Source organism: Notolepis coatsorum (assembly GCF_963971535.1).
Source record: "Notolepis coatsorum genome assembly, chromosome: 18".
NCBI lineage: Eukaryota > Metazoa > Chordata > Actinopteri > Aulopiformes > Paralepididae > Notolepis > Notolepis coatsorum.
Window position 1 is genome coordinate 7,344,614 of NC_140182.1, and position 19,396 is coordinate 7,364,009.

Genomic DNA, 19,396 nt, shown 5'->3' on the forward strand with positions numbered 1-19,396 from the left:
CTCTCCCTCTTCCTCCTCCTCCTCCTCCTCCTCACGCCAGCTGCTCCTTGTCCGGCGTCTCCTCCAGCGCGATGACGGTGAACTCCTCCGTGTTGCCGTTCTCCTGGATCTTCTCCTTGGTCATCAGCGTCACCATCTCCTGCTCCCTCTCCTGGGCGCGGGAGCTGGCCACCGACGAGGCCGCCGCCCCGTTGCCCTCGCTGCCGTCCTTGGAGGTGATCATCAGGGTCTGCTGCTTGCCGAACCAGCTGAAGGGGGGGGGAGGAGAATTATTTTGTGTTTTTGCCTTTTCTGGTTTTTCTCCCATCCCCCAATTGAGTCCTTGTGCCAATTCACTTCCTGATCCCACTGTCGGTGTGGGGAGGGTGTCGACTACCACCGGCGGCTGCCCTTCAATCAATCAAGTCAAGCCTATAGACTTCATGAAGGCATGCACGGTGTGGCACGGTGGTGTAGTGGTTAACATTGTCGCCTCACAGCAAGAAGGTCCTGGGTTCGATTCCCGCTTCGGGCCCAGGTTACTGGGTTACTGGCCGTTCTTTTTTTTTTATCTACTTTTTTCTCCTCCTTTTTCTGTGATTTTTCTCCCCATCCCAATTGACCTCTCGTGCCAATTCTCCCTCCCCTGTCCTGATCGTTGCTCGCATATGCCCCCCCCACTGGCCGGTTGTAGGGAGGATAGAAGCCTTGCATCACATGTCCCCTCCGATACACAAGGAGGCAGCCTGTCACATCTTTTCACCTGCCAGCGCACTCTCATTTGGCGAGGTGTAGTATGTGGGAGGCTCACACTACCCCCGCCATTTTCCTGACTTTGCTGTGCAGGCGCCCCCCCCAACCGACCTGTAGGAGTCGCTGTTCACAACGACCAGACTACCACCCTTCGACTTCCCACCCGCTAACTCTGCCAATTGAGTTAGTATGACGGCCGGGGCAAGCCGGAGGCAACGCTGACAGCCGGATTTCGAACCCGGTGTCTCTTGCGTTGGTGACGAGCGCAATGTCCGCTGCGCCACCCAGCCGCTCTCCCTGGCCTTTCTGTGTGGAGTTAACATGTTCTGCCTCCCGAAAAAGAGATAATAAACCCAATGGAAAAACATGCGTAACAGATCGCTAACAAACAATACAGCGCACATTGGCACAAATGGATTAAAGTGGGAAATGATCAAGTAAGACGTACCTTTTTCGCTTGGCGACAGCGGCACAGACGAGGAGAAGAGCGCACACCGCCGCGATCACTGCAATGATGACCACCCAACCTGCAAAATAAGGTATATGTATTGTCCGTGAGGCTGTGATCTGATTGGGCGCCTTTTTTTTGCCCTCAAACGCGATACACGGCGGCAGACGTAGTGAATCGAAAGTGCACAGGTCGCGATACTACTGATTACCGTTGCTACCTCAGCTAACGTTACATAAGTTACATACATTACTGTTGCTACCTCAGCTAACGTTACATAAGTTACATACGTTACTGTTGCTACCTCAGCTAACGTTACATAAGTTACATACGTTACCGTTGCTACCTCAGCTAACGTTACATAAGTTACATACATTACTGTTGCTACCTCAGCTAACGTTACATAAGTTACATACATTACCGTTGCTACCTCAGCTAACGTTACATAAGTTACATACATTACTGTTGCTACCTCAGCTAACGTTACATAAGTTACATACATTACTGTTGCTACCTCAGCTAACGTTACATAAGTTACATACATTACTGTTGCTACCTCAGCTAACGTTACATAAGTTACATACGTTACCGTTGCTACCTCAGGTAACGTTACATAAGTTACATACGTTACCATTGCTACCTCAGCTAACGTTACATAAGTTACATACGTTACCGTTGCTACCTCAGCTAACGTTACATAAGTTACATACATTACTGTTGCTACCTCAGCTAACGTTACATAAGTTACATACATTACTGTTGCTGACTCAGCTAACGTTACATAAGTTACATACATTACTGTTGCTACCTCAGCTAACGTTACATAAGTTACATACATTACTGTTGCTACCTCAGCTAACGTTACATAAGTTACATACATTACTGTTGCTACCTCAGCTAACGTTACATAAGTTACATACAGTACATTACTGTTGCTACCTCAGCCAACGTTACATAAGTTACATACATTACTGTTGCTACCTCAGCTAACGTTACATAAGTTACATACATTACTGTTGCTACCTCAGCTAACATTACATAAGTTACATACATTACTGTTGCTACCTCAGCCAACGTTACATAAGTTACATACATTACTGTTGCTACCTCAGCTAACGTTACATAAGTTACATACATTACCGTTGCTACCTCAGCTAACGTTACATAAGTTACATACATTACTGTTGCTACCTCAGCTAACGTTACATAAGTTACATACGTTACTGTTGCTACCTCAGCTAACGTTACATAAGTTACATACATTACTGTTGCTACCTCAGCTAACGTTACATAAGTTACATACATTACTGTTGCTACCTCAGCTAACGTTACATAAGTTACATACATTACCGTTGCTACCTCAGCTAACGTTACATAAGTTACATACATTACTGTTGCTACCTCAGCTAACGTTACATAAGTTACATACATTACTGTTGCTACCTCAGCTAACGTTACATAAGTTACATACAGTACATTACTGTTGCTACCTCAGCTAACGTTACATAAGTTACATACATTACTGTTGCTACCTCAGCTAACGTTACATAAGTTACATACATTACCGTTGCTACCTCAGCTAACGTTACATAAGTTACATACATTACTGTTGCTACCTCAGCTAACGTTACATAAGTTACATACATTACTGTTGCTACCTCAGCTAACGTTACATAAGTTACATACATTACCGTTGCTACCTCAGCTAACGTTACATAAGTTACATACATTACTGTTGCTACCTCAGCTAACGTTACATAAGTTACATACATTACTGTTGCTACCTCAGCTAACGTTACATAAGTTACATACAGTACATTACTGTTGCTACCTCAGCTAACGTTACATAAGTTACATACATTACTGTTGCTACCTCAGCTAACGTTACATAAGTTACATACATTACTGTTGCTACCTCATCTAACGTTAAATAAGTTACATACATTACTGTTGCTACCTCAGCTAACGTTACATAAGTTACATACATTACTGTTGCTACCTCAGCTAACGTTACATAAGTTACATACATTACTGTTGCTACCTCATCTAACGTTAAATAAGTTACATACATTACTGTTGCTACCTCAGCTAACGTTACATAAGTTACATACATTACTGTTGCTACCTCAGCTAACGTTACATACATTACTGTTGCTACCTCAGCTAACGTTACATAAGTTACATACATTACTGTTGCTGACTCAGCCAACGTTACATAAGTTACATACATTACTGTTGCTACCTCAGCTAACGTTACATAAGTTACATACAGTACATTACTGTTGCTACCTCAGCTAATGTTACATAAGTTACATACATTACCGTTGCTACCTCAGCTAACGTTACATAAGTTACATACATTACAGTTACTACCTCAGCTAACGTTACATAAGTTACATACATTACTGTTGCTACCTCAGCTAATGTTACATAAGTTACATACATTACTGTTGCTACCTCAGCTAACGTTACATAAGTTACATACATTACCGTTGCTACCTCAGCTAATGTTACATAAGTTACATACATTACCGTTGCTACCTCAGCTAACGTTACATAAGTTACATACATTACTGTTGCTACCTCAGCTAACGTTACATAAGTTACATACATTACTGTTGCTACCTCAGCTAACGTTACATAAGTTACATACGTTACCGTTGCTACCTCAGCTAACGTTACATAAGTTACATACATTACTGTTGCTACCTCAGCTAACGTTACATAAGTTACATACATTACTGTTGCTGACTCAGCTAACGTTACATAAGTTACATACATTAGTGTTGCTACCTCAGCTAACGTTACATACATTACTGTTGCTACCTCAGCTAACGTTACATAAGTTACATACATTACTGTTGCTGACTCAGCCAACGTTACATAAGTTACATACATTACTGTTGCTACCTCAGCTAACGTTACATAAGTTACATACAGTACATTACTGTTGCTACCTCAGCTAACGTTACATAAGTTACATACATTACCGTTGCTACCTCAGCTAACGTTACATAAGTTACATACATTACTGTTGCTACCTCAGCTAACGTTACATAAGTTACATACATTACCGTTGCTACCTCAGCTAACGTTACATAAGTTACATACATTACCGTTGCTACCTCAGCTAACGTTACATAAGTTACATACATTACAGTTACTACCTCAGCTAATGTTACATAAGTTACATACATTACCGTTGCTACCTCAGCTAATGTTACATAAGTTACATACATTACTGTTGCTACCTCAGCTAACGTTACATAAGTTACATACATTACTGCTGCTACCTCAGCTAACGTTACATAAGTTACATACGTTACTGTTGCTACCTCAGCTAACGTTACATAAGTTACATACATTACTGTTGCTACCTCAGCTAACGTTACATAAGTTACATACATTACTTCTGCTACCTCAGCTAACGTTACATAAGTTACATACGTTACTGTTGCTACCTCAGCTAACGTTACATAAGTTACATACGTTACTGTTGCTACCTCAGCTAACGTTACATAAGTAACATACATTACCGTTGCTACCTCAGCTAACGTTACATAAGTAACATACATTACTGTTGCTACCTCAGCTAACGTTACATAAGTAACATACATTACTGTTGCTACCTCAGCTAACGTTACATAAGTAACACACATTACCGTTGCTACCTCAGCTAACCGATAACGTTACATAAGTTACATACATTACTACTGATTACCATTGCTACCTCAGCTAACCTTACATAAGTTACATACATTACTACCGTTAGCATTGAAGCTAACGTTAACTAACCTTGGCAACTATCACAAATTTCCCCAAAGGGATCAATAGAGTGTATAACTACTAACGAGTCGGTTGTCGTCAATCAGCACTTGCTAACGGGTCTGATCCTTTAGCTCAGCTAGTTAGTGCGGCCGCCTGTGGATCCTATGGTCCTAGGTTCAAATCCACTCAATTACAAAAGGAATATCTTATTTTACAGTATCTTATCTTATCAATAATACATGAGACATGTCAGAGTACTGGTAGGTGTTGATCACTGGTGTAAAGTACTTGAGTAATTGTACTTCGTTACAATACTTAAGTACTGTTTTGGGGTATTTGTACTTTACTCAAGTATTATTAGGTTTGTATACTTGTACTTTTACTCAATTACATTTCAGAGAAAAAAAACATACTTTTTACGCCTTACATTTAAAATGCAGACCTACAAAGCACAAAATTACAAATCTCACAGGTCCAACCATTTTAATTAGTGTATTTGTTTCTCTGGCCGAACTAACGTTAACGTTATTAATCCTGCGGCCGCTCTTTATTTAAAAACAGCCAATCAAATCCCCATCAATGGAAAATGAACCCGCCCACACCCATGCTGATTGGTCCTTGTGCAAGACTAGAAAGCGGGGATCTTTGATTAAACACCTGCTATCAGAAGAAAAGACAGTCAGAGTGACGAGCTACAGAAGATGGCCACAAACTATAGTACGGGTGATGAAGAGGACGAAACGGAACATTTCATTGCCCCGGAATAAAAAAAAAAATTTACTTTAACTTTTTAGTAAGTACATTTAAAAGTAGAAACTTTTTTACTTTTACTCAAGTGTGTTTTTAGCCAGATACTCTGACTTTTACTTGAGTACAATTTTGAGATGGTACCCATACTTTCACCTAAGTATAATTTCTGGGTACCTTTTACCCCCCTGTGGTGTTGATACATGAGACATGTTAGAGTACTGGTAGTGGTAGGCATAGATATCTATAGAACACTAGATAGGTTCAGTGACGTCGCTCTCCATTGGCCGGCAGCGCGGGCAAGCTATCTAGTGTTCTATATATATCTATGGTGGTAGGTGTTGCTCACTTGTGGAATCAGTGCTGTCCTCCTGTCCAGCAGGCGGCGCTCCTAGTCCCTGCTCCCCCTTGTCTGCATGTATCCTTGGCGGAATGGGACCAGCTGCATCATGGGAGTAAGAGAGAGGGGGGACGTCACTTCAGGATCCATCTTAAAGACACCTCACGGACACGTGTAGTCTTTTACCAACGCACTTGCAGTTTTCCGCGATCTGATTGGCCACTGACGTTTCTCTCAGCGCCAATCGCGTTACTCCTAACAATCGCGCCAGCAGGCTGTTACCCTAACCCTAACCTTAACCAACTTCGAAAGAGTTGCCAAGCTTAACCAGTTTGTTAGGAGTAACGGCTCTACACTGTTCAGGGGTCATGGGGGTCGTCCCTGGGGGGGTTGGGGTCATGGGGCTCATCCCTGGGGGGGTTAGGGTCATGGGGGTCGTCCCTGGGGGGGGTTGGGGTCATGGGGGTCGTCCCTGGGGGGGTTGGGGTCATGGGGGTCGTCCCTGGGGGGGTTGGGGTCATGGGGGTCGTCCCTGGGGGGGGTTGGGGTCATGGGGCTCGTCCCTGGGGGGGGTTGGGGTCATGGGGCTCGTCCCTGGGGGGGCGGGGCCTCTACACTGTTCAGGGCTAATATGAAGCTCAGTGGTCATCCACGGTACTGCAGCACAACAAGCCCACAACTGGAATCATTCACCTGCCTGGTTAAGATGAGCCAGACGCACACACGGTGTCTAAAGGTTATAATATACTGTATTATGGAATATACTAGACATTACACACTTTGATATTTTGGGTGTATTACTGTATTTAACCATATTTATTATTATGCAACCATATTTATTATTATGTATAATATAACTGATATTAAGAGACAGCTGCACCTTGATCACGCCGCCTACTTGCTCATATGCGTATATTCAGATTTCAGAGTTAATTATATTGTTTACATGGCCTATTTTCACTTTTCTTTTGTACTATAATTGTATCGCCTGTATTATGTCTTCCACTATTGCCCTGCCCATACCTGTACCCCCCCCCCCCCTTCCCCTCCCCCTCCCCCATGCTGCTATTATGCCGGAATTTCCCCAAGGGGATCAATAAAGGAATATCTTACTAATTGATCATGTTAACGGTTCATTTTGTCATATTCATGGTGTCATATATAAACCCCATTTGTGTGAATGACACGATTTATTTTAAAGGGGAACTATCTTATAAATGGCCTTTTTGAGTGTTTAGCATTGTTTCCTAGCTATGTGAACTTATATTAATATGATCTATGTCTCAAAATTCTCATATTGGCGCATTCTTCCAATTCTCCTCTCACAATATTCACCCTCACTGAACTGAGTCATTTGAAAATGTGCTGATTTGTGATGTCAGAGAGACACCGCTGCATGTTAATGTTGAGATACAAGATGAGCTGCACACAGTGGCTGGACCTGGACCTGCAGCCCAGGCTCAAAACGGCTCGAGATCTTGAGGTAGAAAAATGCTGTTTTTGAGGACTTGATTAGAAATACAAAACAATGAATAAAAAAAAAATATATATTACAGAGGTGTTCCATAGACTCACAGGAATTGTGTAAAAGTGCCCAAATAGTGAAAGAAATAGTAAAATAGTTCCCCTTTAAATGAAATAAAACGATGATGTTTCTGGGGTGGGAGGTTGTGATCCGTTTACACAGACAGGAGTGAGGCTTCAGACTGTGCAGCGTTAAGGCCTCTACATGCTACAGCAAATTCAAAGCAACTTCAACACAACATCGACAAAGCAACGGTGTTGCAGACACATTACCTTTATGCTTCTGCAAAATCAACGCGCAGCCTATGATGCAACAAAATGTACCCCGGATGTGCGGCTCGAGCGCGCCCAGCCCGCCTGAATACTTTGGGCAGCCGAAGGTGCGCACTCTAGCAATTACAAACGGATTTCCCTTCTCAACCATACATCGTTAGTATAATAATAGCCCTGTTTATGTTTGTTTTCGCTTGTGTTCTTGTATATAGTGTAATATAGTTATATCGCCACATCAACCCAGTCCATCCCCATTGTTTCCCCAATCTCCTTCCACGGATTCATCGTCATAATGCTATCCTTGTAGTCTTTAGACCCGCTATTATATAAATGTTTGTACTTTCGGACCTCCTCTGCAATACGTTCCTGCATTTGATTCATTTTAAACAAACAATTAAACAAGTGTAATGAAACAATACACTAGCTATCGAGCTCCTGTCAGAAAGTTTTCTTTTGGTCTCGAGCTCCTGTCAGAAAGTTTTCTTTTGGTCTCGAGCCAGGAAAACACTAGAAGTGACAGACAGCCCCGCCCCCATTCACTACCAACCAATCACTGCTACGCAATACCAACGCAACGGGTCTTTAGATTAGATTTTGGAGACAGGTACGCAACGTCCTCGCAACACAGTCTACAAGACTGTCTGCAACAAGCGCGCTGAAATTGCGCCGATGTTGTGTTGAAGTTGCTTTGAATTTGCTGTAGCATGTAGAGGCCTTTAGTCCCTATGGCCTCTCTCTCGCCCACCTGCACACAACAGAGGAAGTGACGTTGTAAAAAAAAAAAAAACTAAATAATGATAAATAAGTAAATGCATCAAATAAAGAAGACGAAAAACAATTGAGGTGCAGCATCTGCAAATTGAAAGATTGGCATGGGAAAATGACTTTAATTTCCATGGACATACTGTAGCGTGTGTGTGTGTGTAGACTAATTATCCTAAAATGAAAATCATTCTGTTTTTGAATATGATGAGTATTATTCCACAGCTATATAAGATACGATACTCCTTTATTGATCCCTTGGGGGGAATGCTGGCGTCATATAGCAGCATGGGGGAGGGGAGGTACAGGTATGGGGCAGGGTGATAGTAGAAAGACATAAATATGGGCAATAGAATTGTACCTGAAATATAAAAATATGAGAAATATGAACAGTGTAAAAACAAAGGTGCAGATGAGGGTCTGTATGCCCTATCGGTTATATAATATACGTTAGGCAATAAAGAATTTGAATCTGAATATATATACTATGTGTATAAGAGTAATGGGTATAGTGGTGATTCAGCAGCAACAGTTGACGCCATCTTGGATTACATCTGTTCCATATCTCACCCTGCCACTAGGGGGCAGACTCTGTTCTTGGAGTTTCTTCAGGACCCAAAACCTGTTGCCTGTGAACGACTGGGATGTGTCGTTTCCAAGAGTCCTTCCTTGTGCAAATAAGGAACACGTCAAATCCACGCTTTCTTCACTTCATCATCAGTTAGGTGATTTAGGGAGATAACCCTGTGCCCTGTGTGCAAGTAACTCTGTTGAGAGTTAAACTTGACCTTGAGAGAGTTAAACTTAAACTAACGGTTGCAGAACTGCAGAGACCTATTAGGAATGGCTGCATGACCACTGAGTGTGTCTGACTCTTAAAACCCTTTCACTGCCACACGGCAGAAGGTTAGCCCTTTGCTATCACACAACCGACGGCGATGCTCCATCATTAGCATCATTAGCGCCGCCGTCGGTTGTGTGATAGTAAAGGGCTAACCTTCTGTATTGTCACAGTGAAAAAGGGTTAACCGGCTGTGTCGTCGTGTGTGGCAGTGAAGGGGTTAACCATCATAAGACTACAACGTATATAGACCCTCACCTGCAACACTTGTATTATACTGTTTATTTTTCTCATATTTCTATATTCAGAATTAATTTTATTGCCCTGGCCATACCCGTACTCCCCCCCCCCCCCCGCCTGAGTTTCCCCCAGGGGGATCAATAAAGGAAAATCTTATCTTATCTTATCTTATAAAACGTCCCCCCCCCCCATGCACTGAATTGTAAATAATCATAGCAATGAGGAGAAGGAAGCTTAAAGGGGAATGCCACCCATTACGTTTTTTTTTTTTTTTTTTTTTTTTTTTTTTTTTTTTTGAATTTACACAATGTGTTATTATTCCTGTGCCCCAGAACAGGCAGGCACCTCTATTTTTAGACCATTTTAGGAAGATCAAAGGGAATCGGGTTGAACAGAGATTGTCGGAATAAATATTTTGAAACTGCAGGATGCTTGATATCTGAATTAGAAATCAGGAGCGGAGATCCATACAGGACACACACACACACACACACACACGCACGCACGCACGCACGCACGCACGGCACGCACACACACACACACACACACACAAACACACAAATATTCTGACAGAAATAGCACTGACATTATCAACAGTTCTTTGCCCTGTAGGGGGGGTGGGGGGGTGGGTTTGTGCTCCATTGGGCTCCCTGTGACCCTTGCGACCCCGGCTCCACTGGCGAAGGAGCGAATTGTTCAAAGGGGCCCTTTGTTGAAGACCCCCCCCCCCCCCCGCTCCGTCTCGAGGTGTTGCTTGTAGATAAGGAGTGAGCTGCCTGAGACAGACATCCTGGCCTTTTTATTTTATTTTTTATTTGTATCTGCTCCTATGTTTTGTATATTTAATTTTAGTAAATTTTATTCATTTAAAATGTTTTATATTTTAACCCTTTTTATTCTTATCTTTTTATTGTTATTCATTTGAATGTTTTTCTTGTTTTAAACCTTTTTATTCTATTTTTTATTTTGTTTTCCTTCTGCTGTAAAGCACCTCTAGCTCACAAGTGTGCTATATAAATTAAATCTATTATTATTATTATTTAGCTTAAAGGAACACGCCAACATTTTGGGACATTAGCTTACCGTCTTCTCCAGAGAGAGACAAGAAGATGGATACCAGTTTCCTCTCTGTGCGTTCAGTAGAAAGCTATCTGGCTGCACGTTAGCCTAGCTTCGCACAATGAATGGAAGCGGACATGACCAGTTAGCCTATATAGGCATTGTCCAACTAACACCTCTCCCCCGAAGGCTAACCGGCACGGTCCGCTTTGATGCAAGCCATTCTGAAGAAGGTGTGTGCACTGCACACCAAAACGTCATGATTTCAGGCTGCCAATAAATTTGGAAAAACCTGGAGTGTGCGTGCCTGGACATCGTTTCCCTATTTTTATGTATAATATCAGAGGTTACAGCACCCAGTGTCAAGTCTAGTGAGGTGAGAGCGTTCTACTACTTTTTTCACTTAGTCCTTTTGATAAGACCTTCCTCCTTCCTGGCCCCTGTAAATGTCCTAACGCAACCCCCTCCAATGTACAATAAGTGTCCTATTAAACCCAATAACGCACGAGACCCTCTTCTTGGGACCAAGTAAGGTTTCGTCGATAATCCAATGTACAGTTAGTTACCCCCACCCCCGCCTACCCAATCCCCCCCCCCTCACCCCACCACCTCCAATGTACAGTGTCCCCCCCCCCACCCCACCTACCCAACCCCGCCCCCTCCACCCCACCTACCAACCTCCTCCAATGTACAGTTTCTTCGTCAAATGTATATACTCTCTTTTTTAGACTCTTCTTGTATCACAAACAGTACTGTATATTTGTAAATCTGGTATGTCATAAATGTATAGATGTAGCAGTACTGTATATCTGTATGTCATGTATGATATTATGAATTGAAAATGGGGGACCCTGATGTAAACAAGACGAAAGTCTTTCTCAGGTCTGCATCCCCTTAACAATTGTGTGTATATTGAGCCGTACTGTATTGTACCCATTCTGCAATCTGTTAAATAAAATGTTCAATCAATCAATCAATCAAATCCTGCCGGGGCCCCTCCCCTTCCTGTCATCCCCTCCCCCCCCTTTGTGTCAGGTAGGTTTATAAGGTGACCCCACGAAGAAGTCAGGGTTATTGACCCAAGTCTCCTGGCCAGAGAACGTCATGTCCCCCCCTTACCAAACTCCTAACCTAATTTGTATTTGACTTGACTATGTTTTAACAAATATATTATTATATTTGGTACCAACCAAGATGATTTGATCATGCAGCACACCCTTAACCCTTTCATTGCCACACTACAGAAGAAGGTCAACCCTTTACTATCACACTACCAGGCGGCTATACCGTCGGTAGTGTGACGATAGTAAAGGGTCAACCTTCTGTAGCGTGGCAGTGAAAGGGTTAACCGGCTGTTGTTGTGTGTGGCAGTGAAAGGGTTAACGGTTTTGGTAGCGCGGCAGTGAATAATGGGTTAACCTCGACAATTATGTTTGTTTGTTTGTTTGTTTGTTTGTCAACATAAACAACACGGTTGTTGTCCTCACCGCTGGTCTCCGCCTCCTCCTTCGGGGGGTCCGCCTCCTTCTCGGGCGTCATCGCCGGGTCGGGCCGCGGCGCTTCCGCCGGGTGGCCACCAGGGGGCGTCTCGGAGGAGGAGGAGGAGAGGCCGGGCAGCATCATCCCGGATCCCGTGGATGAATCCTCCACGTTGTCGGGGGTCACCGGCAGCAGCACCCCGGGGCCGGCCGTGGTGGTGGGCCCCACCGCCTGGGTCTCGTCGACGCGCCCGTCCTCCCCCCAGACGGAGGTCTCCGTGGTGTTCCCCGCCTCCGCCTCCCCGGCCGGTGTGGTGGTGGGCTCCTCGGCCCCCCACGACGGGTGCATCTCCGCCACCTCCCCCCCCTGGGCCTCCTCGGCCTCCGTGGACGACGTCGTCTCGTTGCGTTCCTCCTCCTCCGAGGTGGTGGTGGTGGTGTTCGGCAGGGCGCCGCCCGCCTCCGCCGCGGGCCAGTGGAAAGCCACGCGCTCGGGTTCGGCCGTGCCCGCCGCCGCGGGAGTGGCCGTGGCCGTGGCCGTGGCCGCCGCCTCGGCCAGGAAGTCTGCCTGGTCCTGGTCCTCCTCCGCGACCTCGGGGGGCTCTGCCGTGGGTTCGCCCGCTGTAACTGAACAACAACACAACCAGGGTCACGCGGTTAGAGTCCGGAGGAGCGCAGGAAGTGTTTTTTTTTTTATTTTATTTATATACACTTTTTCTCCCATTTTCTATTTTTCTCCCATCCCAATTTCGTATTGTCCAATAGACCTATCTCAAACCCTGCCCTCTTTTCTTGATCCTCCAATCACAACTGTCGCTTACCTCGGACAACTGTCCAGGGTTTGAGATAGGTCAGTTGTGATTGGAGGATCAAGAAAAGAGGGCAGGGTTTGAGATAGGTCAGTTGTGATTGGAGGATCAAGAAAAGAGGGCAGGGTTTGAGATAGGTCAGTTGTGATTGGAGGATCAAGAAAAGAGGGCAGGGTTTGAGATAGGTCAGTTGTGATTGGAGGATCAAGAAAAGAGGGCAGGGTTTGAGATAGGTCAGTTGTGATTGGAGGATTAAGAAAAGAGGGCAGGGTTTGAGATAGGTCCATTCAACCCGCTCCTGTCTCGAACGCTGTTTCTTGCCTCCCACAAGCTGGCTGCAATAGCACGAGTCCCCTCCGATACTCGAGGTAACAGCCGTCGCATCTTTTCACCTGCGCAGCTCGATCTCTCAGCGTCGGGGGGGTCTGCGCTTTGGAGGGACACGCCGCCGCCCCCGTCGCTTCTTGATTCTACTGCGCAGGCGCACCGACCGACCCGTAGGAGTCGCTGTCCACAACAACGTCCGATCCCCACCCCTCAGTTTTCCCTCCCCCTAATACTGCCAATGTGTATTAGTACGGACGACCAGCCAAACTGAAAACAGTGTGGAGAGCTGGGCTCGAACCCAGCGTCTCCAGCAGTGGCGGCTCTGCCACTAGGGGCGCACGGGCGCCGACCCACCTGCTGTTAAATCAGATAAGAAGAAAATAAAACTTTTTAGTTTTTTGTTTTATAGCCCTATAAATAATATAAACATGTTTAAAATGAATAATATTTACTCATTTTAAGTATGTTTGTATTTCCAATGCGCAATATAATGTTATTATCTCAAATAAAAAACACTCGTTTTCCTGAGCAGGAAGTGACATCACGTTTTTTTTATTTTTTTTAATTTTTTCGTATTTCTCGGCCCGGGCTAGACGCGATAGCGCTCTGAGTGCGCGTCACAGTTTGATCGCTGTATCCGTCACAGCCAATCAGTGCATAACGCGCTGTGCGTTGAAATATGACTATTATGTTGGAATCCGGGCGCGATTTGAAGCGGTCTAGCCAGTAGCGTCAAGAATTTCTGTAGCCGCATTTCGCGGAGACGCTCTCTGATTGGCCGACGCCAGTATTTTTTTCCGTAGCAGAATTTCACAGAGACGATCTCTGATTGGCCGAATCCAATTTCTAATGTTCCAATTCTAGGTTATTCCTAGGTTGGTCCGTTGGTGGAGATAGTTGTGTTGTTGTGAGAATGATGCAGGCAGCTGTTTGTCTTAGAGCGTGCCGTGACTGCAAGTTCTTTAGACTGTTAAGCTTAGGCACTCTTTCAAAGTTGGTTAAGGTTAGAGTTTGTCTTAGAGCATGGCGATAGAACGCCAGGTAGTTTGCAGTCTGTTCGAGCGGAAATGGACAAAGGAATGTACTTGTGTTGTGCTAACAAGCTAACACTTGGCTAACAAGCTATATGGCGGATGCAGTCTGGAGACAGTGGACAGTGGTCTGGAATACATCAACAGTGGATTATACACGTTTATCAAGCTCTCCTGCCCTGGACGTTTCAACTAAACAGTGAGTCTCTCTCTCTCTCTCTCTCTCTCTCTCTCTCTCTCTCTCTCTCTCTCTCTCTCTCTCTCTCTCTCTCTCTCTCTCTCTCTCTCTCTCTCTCTCTCGCTATACACAGCTGTCTCCGCGAAATGCGGCTACGGAAAAAAGTATTGACTGTGCTTGCTGAGACGATAATTAATAGGCTAGCGATTCAAAACGTGCTGCTGTGTTGTGAACTATAACATTCATTTAGCTGCTGCTGATGCATAATGAATGAATGGTGAGTTGTTTAAAATGACAACATACATGTGTTAATTATTTGATTTGATTGATCCGAGAGAGAGAGATTGCTCCAGAGCATCTCAGAGCATTACATTTTCAACTCGACCTATTAACGTGAACTGTGACCCACAAGGCACCAGCGGCAGCGGCCGCCACTGGTCTCCAGCATTGGTGGTGAGTGCCTTGCCCACTGCACCGCCTAGCCGCCCTGCAGGAAGTGGTTTTGTAAGTGAGGTGCGAGAGAAAGAACAGATCCGGCGCAGCAGCAGCGGTGTCCTCGAGCAGAGAGGTGCAGGAACCGGGTCAGAGAGCAGATCAAGGGAGAAGAACTCGGCTCTCCGGAGGCCGACGGAGTTCATTTAACCACCATGTGTGACTGGAAGACTGACCTGGTGCGTCTGAGTTGAAGTCTGCACCTCCCGCCTCACAGCTCTCCTCGGGCCCAACTAGGGGGGGTGGGGGCAGACAGGGGGGAGAGGGGGGGGGGGGGGGACAAAGATATTTTTAAATGATGGAGGTCATTGACAACTGTTCCACTTTCATATTTCTGTCACGACAACGACACAATGAAGCAGCCCGATCTCACCTAAAATATATGAAAATAAAGTACTAAAGTCGACCGCGCGAAAAAAGGCACATAATGTATGTTATGTTATAGCCATAAGTCATATATTTTACATATCGTATCTAAAATGTAACCTGTGCACGTATTACAAATAAGTACATATATTACATAAAAAAAAAAAACATACATTATTATGTACTTTTCCCCCTCTGTGGTCGATTAGTACTTTATTTATGTTTTTTTATTAGACCGTGTTGCAGAACAGAGGGTTGTACGGGAACTGTGTGTGTGTGTGTGTGTGTGTGTGTGCGCGTGTGTGTGTGTGTGTGTGTGTATGTGTGTATGTGTGCGTGTGTGTGGATGTGTGTATGTGTGCGTGTGTGTATGTGTGCGTGTGTGTGGATGTGTGTGTGTGTGTGTGTGGGTGTGTGTGGATGTGTGTGGATGTGTGTGGATGTGTGTGTGTGTGTGTGTGTGTGTGTGTGTGTGGGTGTGTGTGGGTGTGTGTGGATGTGTGTATGTGTGCGTGTGTGTGTGTGTGTGTGTGTGTGGGTGTGGGGGGTACCTTGGGCATCGTAACAGTAGGCATCAAACCTCTGCTCAGCGGCAGCTGGCTGGACGAAGAGCCCCACCAGGTTCTTCATGCAGTTCACGTGGTGCTTGTGTCTCAGAATAGCGACTGTCTGGTCGCTCATCCAGCCGTTTCTAGACGGACACAGAGATCAGGAGTCAGCCAGACATTTGCAGTAAACAAGGGAACAGCTTCCGCCTACCTCCGGTCAATGGTCTCTAACTACACACCCTCAAGACCCCCCTACGCTCTGCATCTTCTGGCCGCCTCAGACCCACTCCTATCCGAGCTCCGGGAGGGTCATCAAGGAGAAGTCGCCTATTCTCAGTCCTTGCCCCACAATGGTGGAATGAACTACCCACCCCAGTTAGGACAGCAGCCGAAACCCGTCCAATCTTTCGCCGTCGACTAAAGACACACTTCTTCAATCATTATAAAAAAAAAAAAAACTAACCCTAACTAACCTTACTGTCATGCACTTGTCCTAATAAACTAACCTACACTGTAGCACTCAACACTTTGATGAACATTGTCACTCAGCCGATAGAGTTGTACCCTTCCTTCCTGATGACTTGTCGTACAGAACTTGTAAGTCGCTTTGGATAAAAGCGTTCAGCTAAATGACTAAATGTAAATGTAAATGTATTATATATATTAGTGCTGTCAATAGATTAAAACAAATTAACTAATTAATCTAAAACATTTTTGTAATTAATCTAGATTAATCTAGATTAAAAATCACATTTTTCTACTTAAGACCGAAGCTTGTAACAGATACTTACTTGAGTAAAATCATGGAATTAAATGTAAAATCAACACAAATAAAGTATATTTAGATTCAAAGACTATTTTAATAGCTTTCTTTGAATAGAGTTTCTCTCCTGTGAAATACAAATGTTCAACAAAACCTCAGCTACATTGACCTCTTTCTCATATCCGCGGCGCTGAGATTGAATATTTTTCACTCCATATGTTAATCTAGATTCATTTATTTTAATGCTTTAAATAATTTAAATTAATCTCCAAAGTTAAAGCATTAATTTTGACAGCCCTAATATATATATATACACTGAGAGTTGGTCCCCTTTTATGTTTTAGGGTGATGGCTGTGGACAAAGCTTTGTGAGCTCACCTGCAGGTTTCCATGTCTATGTCATAGGCGCATCAATAAAGGAATATCTTATCTTATCTTCTTATCTTGCACATTCAAATTTGTAGATATGGTGTACATAAAAACTTTGGAAATAATTTTTCGTGCTAAGAGTAAAAGCCTACCAGTTTGTATACAATGCCTCTTTAAATTAAGAGAAGGAAAGCATAATTTAAGAGGGTTATGTATTCTTAAAACATGTTAAAAAAAAAGTAAGAACTAATGTAAAAGCTAGATGTGTTTACATTTTTGGAGTTAAATTATGGAATAGCCTTAGTGACGGGTTGAAGTTGTGTACTTCTCAGGGGAGATTTTAAAAAGTCTTAAAAAGTTAAATAATTCAGGAGTACAGTTTTGAGTAAAACATCAAACATTTGTTTTTTTCTTCAAAAAGGTTAAAAAATAATAATAATAAATAAGCATGTGTTTCAGCCTATTCCTTTTTTCGGTCACTGAGTTTGGATTTTGTGTGTGAGCTTACTTTGAATATGTACATTTGTGATTTTTTCTTTTTATAAGTTCACACAAGTGTGTTTTTGATTTGTTGTAAACAAAGACCGAAAATAAACTATTCATTAATCTTAATCAATAAGAAATATTACACTTTTTATTTTTTTTCCATATAAATTAAATTAATGACAGAATTCTATTGCATAATTTCTACAATTATGCCAATTTTATTGTCATTGTCTATGTTGTGTCTACATCACTGGTGTGAAGCACTTTGTATGAAAGGTGCTATAGAAATAACGTGTATTATTATTAGGGATGTCCGATATTATCTGCCTACCGATATTATCGGCCGATATCGGCATTAAAATGTGATATCGGAAAATATCGGTATCGGTTTTCAAAATATATATATATTTTTTTTTTACATTTGTAGAACCTTTATTTACCCAGGCAAGCAAGTAAGAACAAATTCTGATTTTATTTATTGTCAAAAGTATGCATAATGTTGTGTTAATTCCACAACAAGAGATATATAATGTTAATTACCTGAAATTATTCCGTTTTTTTGGGGGGAAACCCTGCATATATCGGTATCGGTTGATATCGGTTGATATCAGTATCGGAAATTAAGAGTTGGACAATATCGGTATATCGGTATCGGTAAAAAAGCCAATATCGAGCATCCCTAATTATTATTATTATTATTAGGGATGTCCGATATTATCGGCCTACCGATATTGAAATGTAATATCGGAAAGAATCTGTATCTGTTTAAAAAAATATATATATATATTTATTTAAAGGGGAACTATCTTATAAATGGCCTTTTTGAGTGTTTAGCATTGTTTCCTAGCTATGTGAACTTATATTAATATGATCTATGTCTCAAAATTCTCATATTGGCGCATTCTTCCAATTCTCCTCTCACAATATTCACCCTCACTGAACTGAGTCGTTTGAAAATGTGGCCTATACATGAAAATGTGTCCTTTACATTTCTATAACCTTTATTTACCCAGGCAAGCAAGTAAGAACAAATTCTTATTTTATTTATTGTCAAAAGTATGCATAATGTTGTGTTAATTCCACGACAAGAGATATGTATTCCGTTTCTTGGGGGGGGGGGGGGGACCCTGCATATATCGGTATCGGTTGATATCGGTATCGGAAATTAAGAGTTGGACAATATCGGTAAAAAAGCCAATATCGAACATCCCTTATTATTATTATTATTATTATTATGTTCTCACCTGCAGGTCTCCATGCTGCTGTTATAGGCCTCTTGGACCTGTTCCGGAGTGGCCAGGGTGGTCTTCAGGTCCTCACACAGCTCCTTGGCCTGCTGAAAGGTCAAGGAGTGGCGGTCCGCTCCTTCCACGATGAACACTCGGGCATAGCTGCAGCTCCGAGACGTCACCCGTGGGCCTGAGGGGAGAGAGAACACGTCTTATTATTAGGGGGGGGTGTAACGGTACACACAAAAACCACCTCGGTTTTGAAGTCACGGTTCGGTACGGGTTTTCGGTACAGTGGGGGGGAAAATGTGGCTTTCCATGTTCCACTCAGGGGTGATGTAGTAGTGTGCAGTAACGTATTGTACTTGTGTAGGGCTGTCGGCGAATATTCTATATTGAAATGAATAATCCACTTGTAAAAAAAAATTCAAAAATAATAATAATTATATTAGATTGTGGGGAAAAAACAGCCCCCGGTGGGCGGTCGTTAGTGGTTAACATACCGTTGTATTAGTTCGGTACACTGCACAGCCGTTTGGTACGGATACGTGTACCTTTACACCACTAGGGATGGGTACCTTTCACA

The 19,396-nt window shown here is 43.3% G+C and overlaps 1 protein-coding gene across 1 annotated transcript in view; it reads right to left on the minus strand.

Annotated features, from left to right (window-relative positions):
* The window catches only part of cd44b (CD44 molecule (IN blood group) b), a 32,552-nt gene continuing 13,156 nt past the window's right edge, over positions 1-19,396 (minus strand). The window contains exons 2-8 of the mRNA XM_084334306.1: positions 18,826-19,000; positions 15,967-16,106; positions 15,226-15,282; positions 12,222-12,839; positions 6,045-6,137; positions 1,181-1,259; positions 1-248 (exon numbers count right to left, since the gene is read on the minus strand). Coding sequence (XP_084190432.1) covers positions 32-248; positions 1,181-1,259; positions 6,045-6,137; positions 12,222-12,839; positions 15,226-15,282; positions 15,967-16,106; positions 18,826-18,839 — 1,218 coding nt within the window. The 5' untranslated portion in view covers positions 18,840-19,000 and the 3' untranslated portion in view covers positions 1-31. The remainder of the gene's footprint in view (positions 249-1,180; positions 1,260-6,044; positions 6,138-12,221; positions 12,840-15,225; positions 15,283-15,966; positions 16,107-18,825; positions 19,001-19,396) is intronic.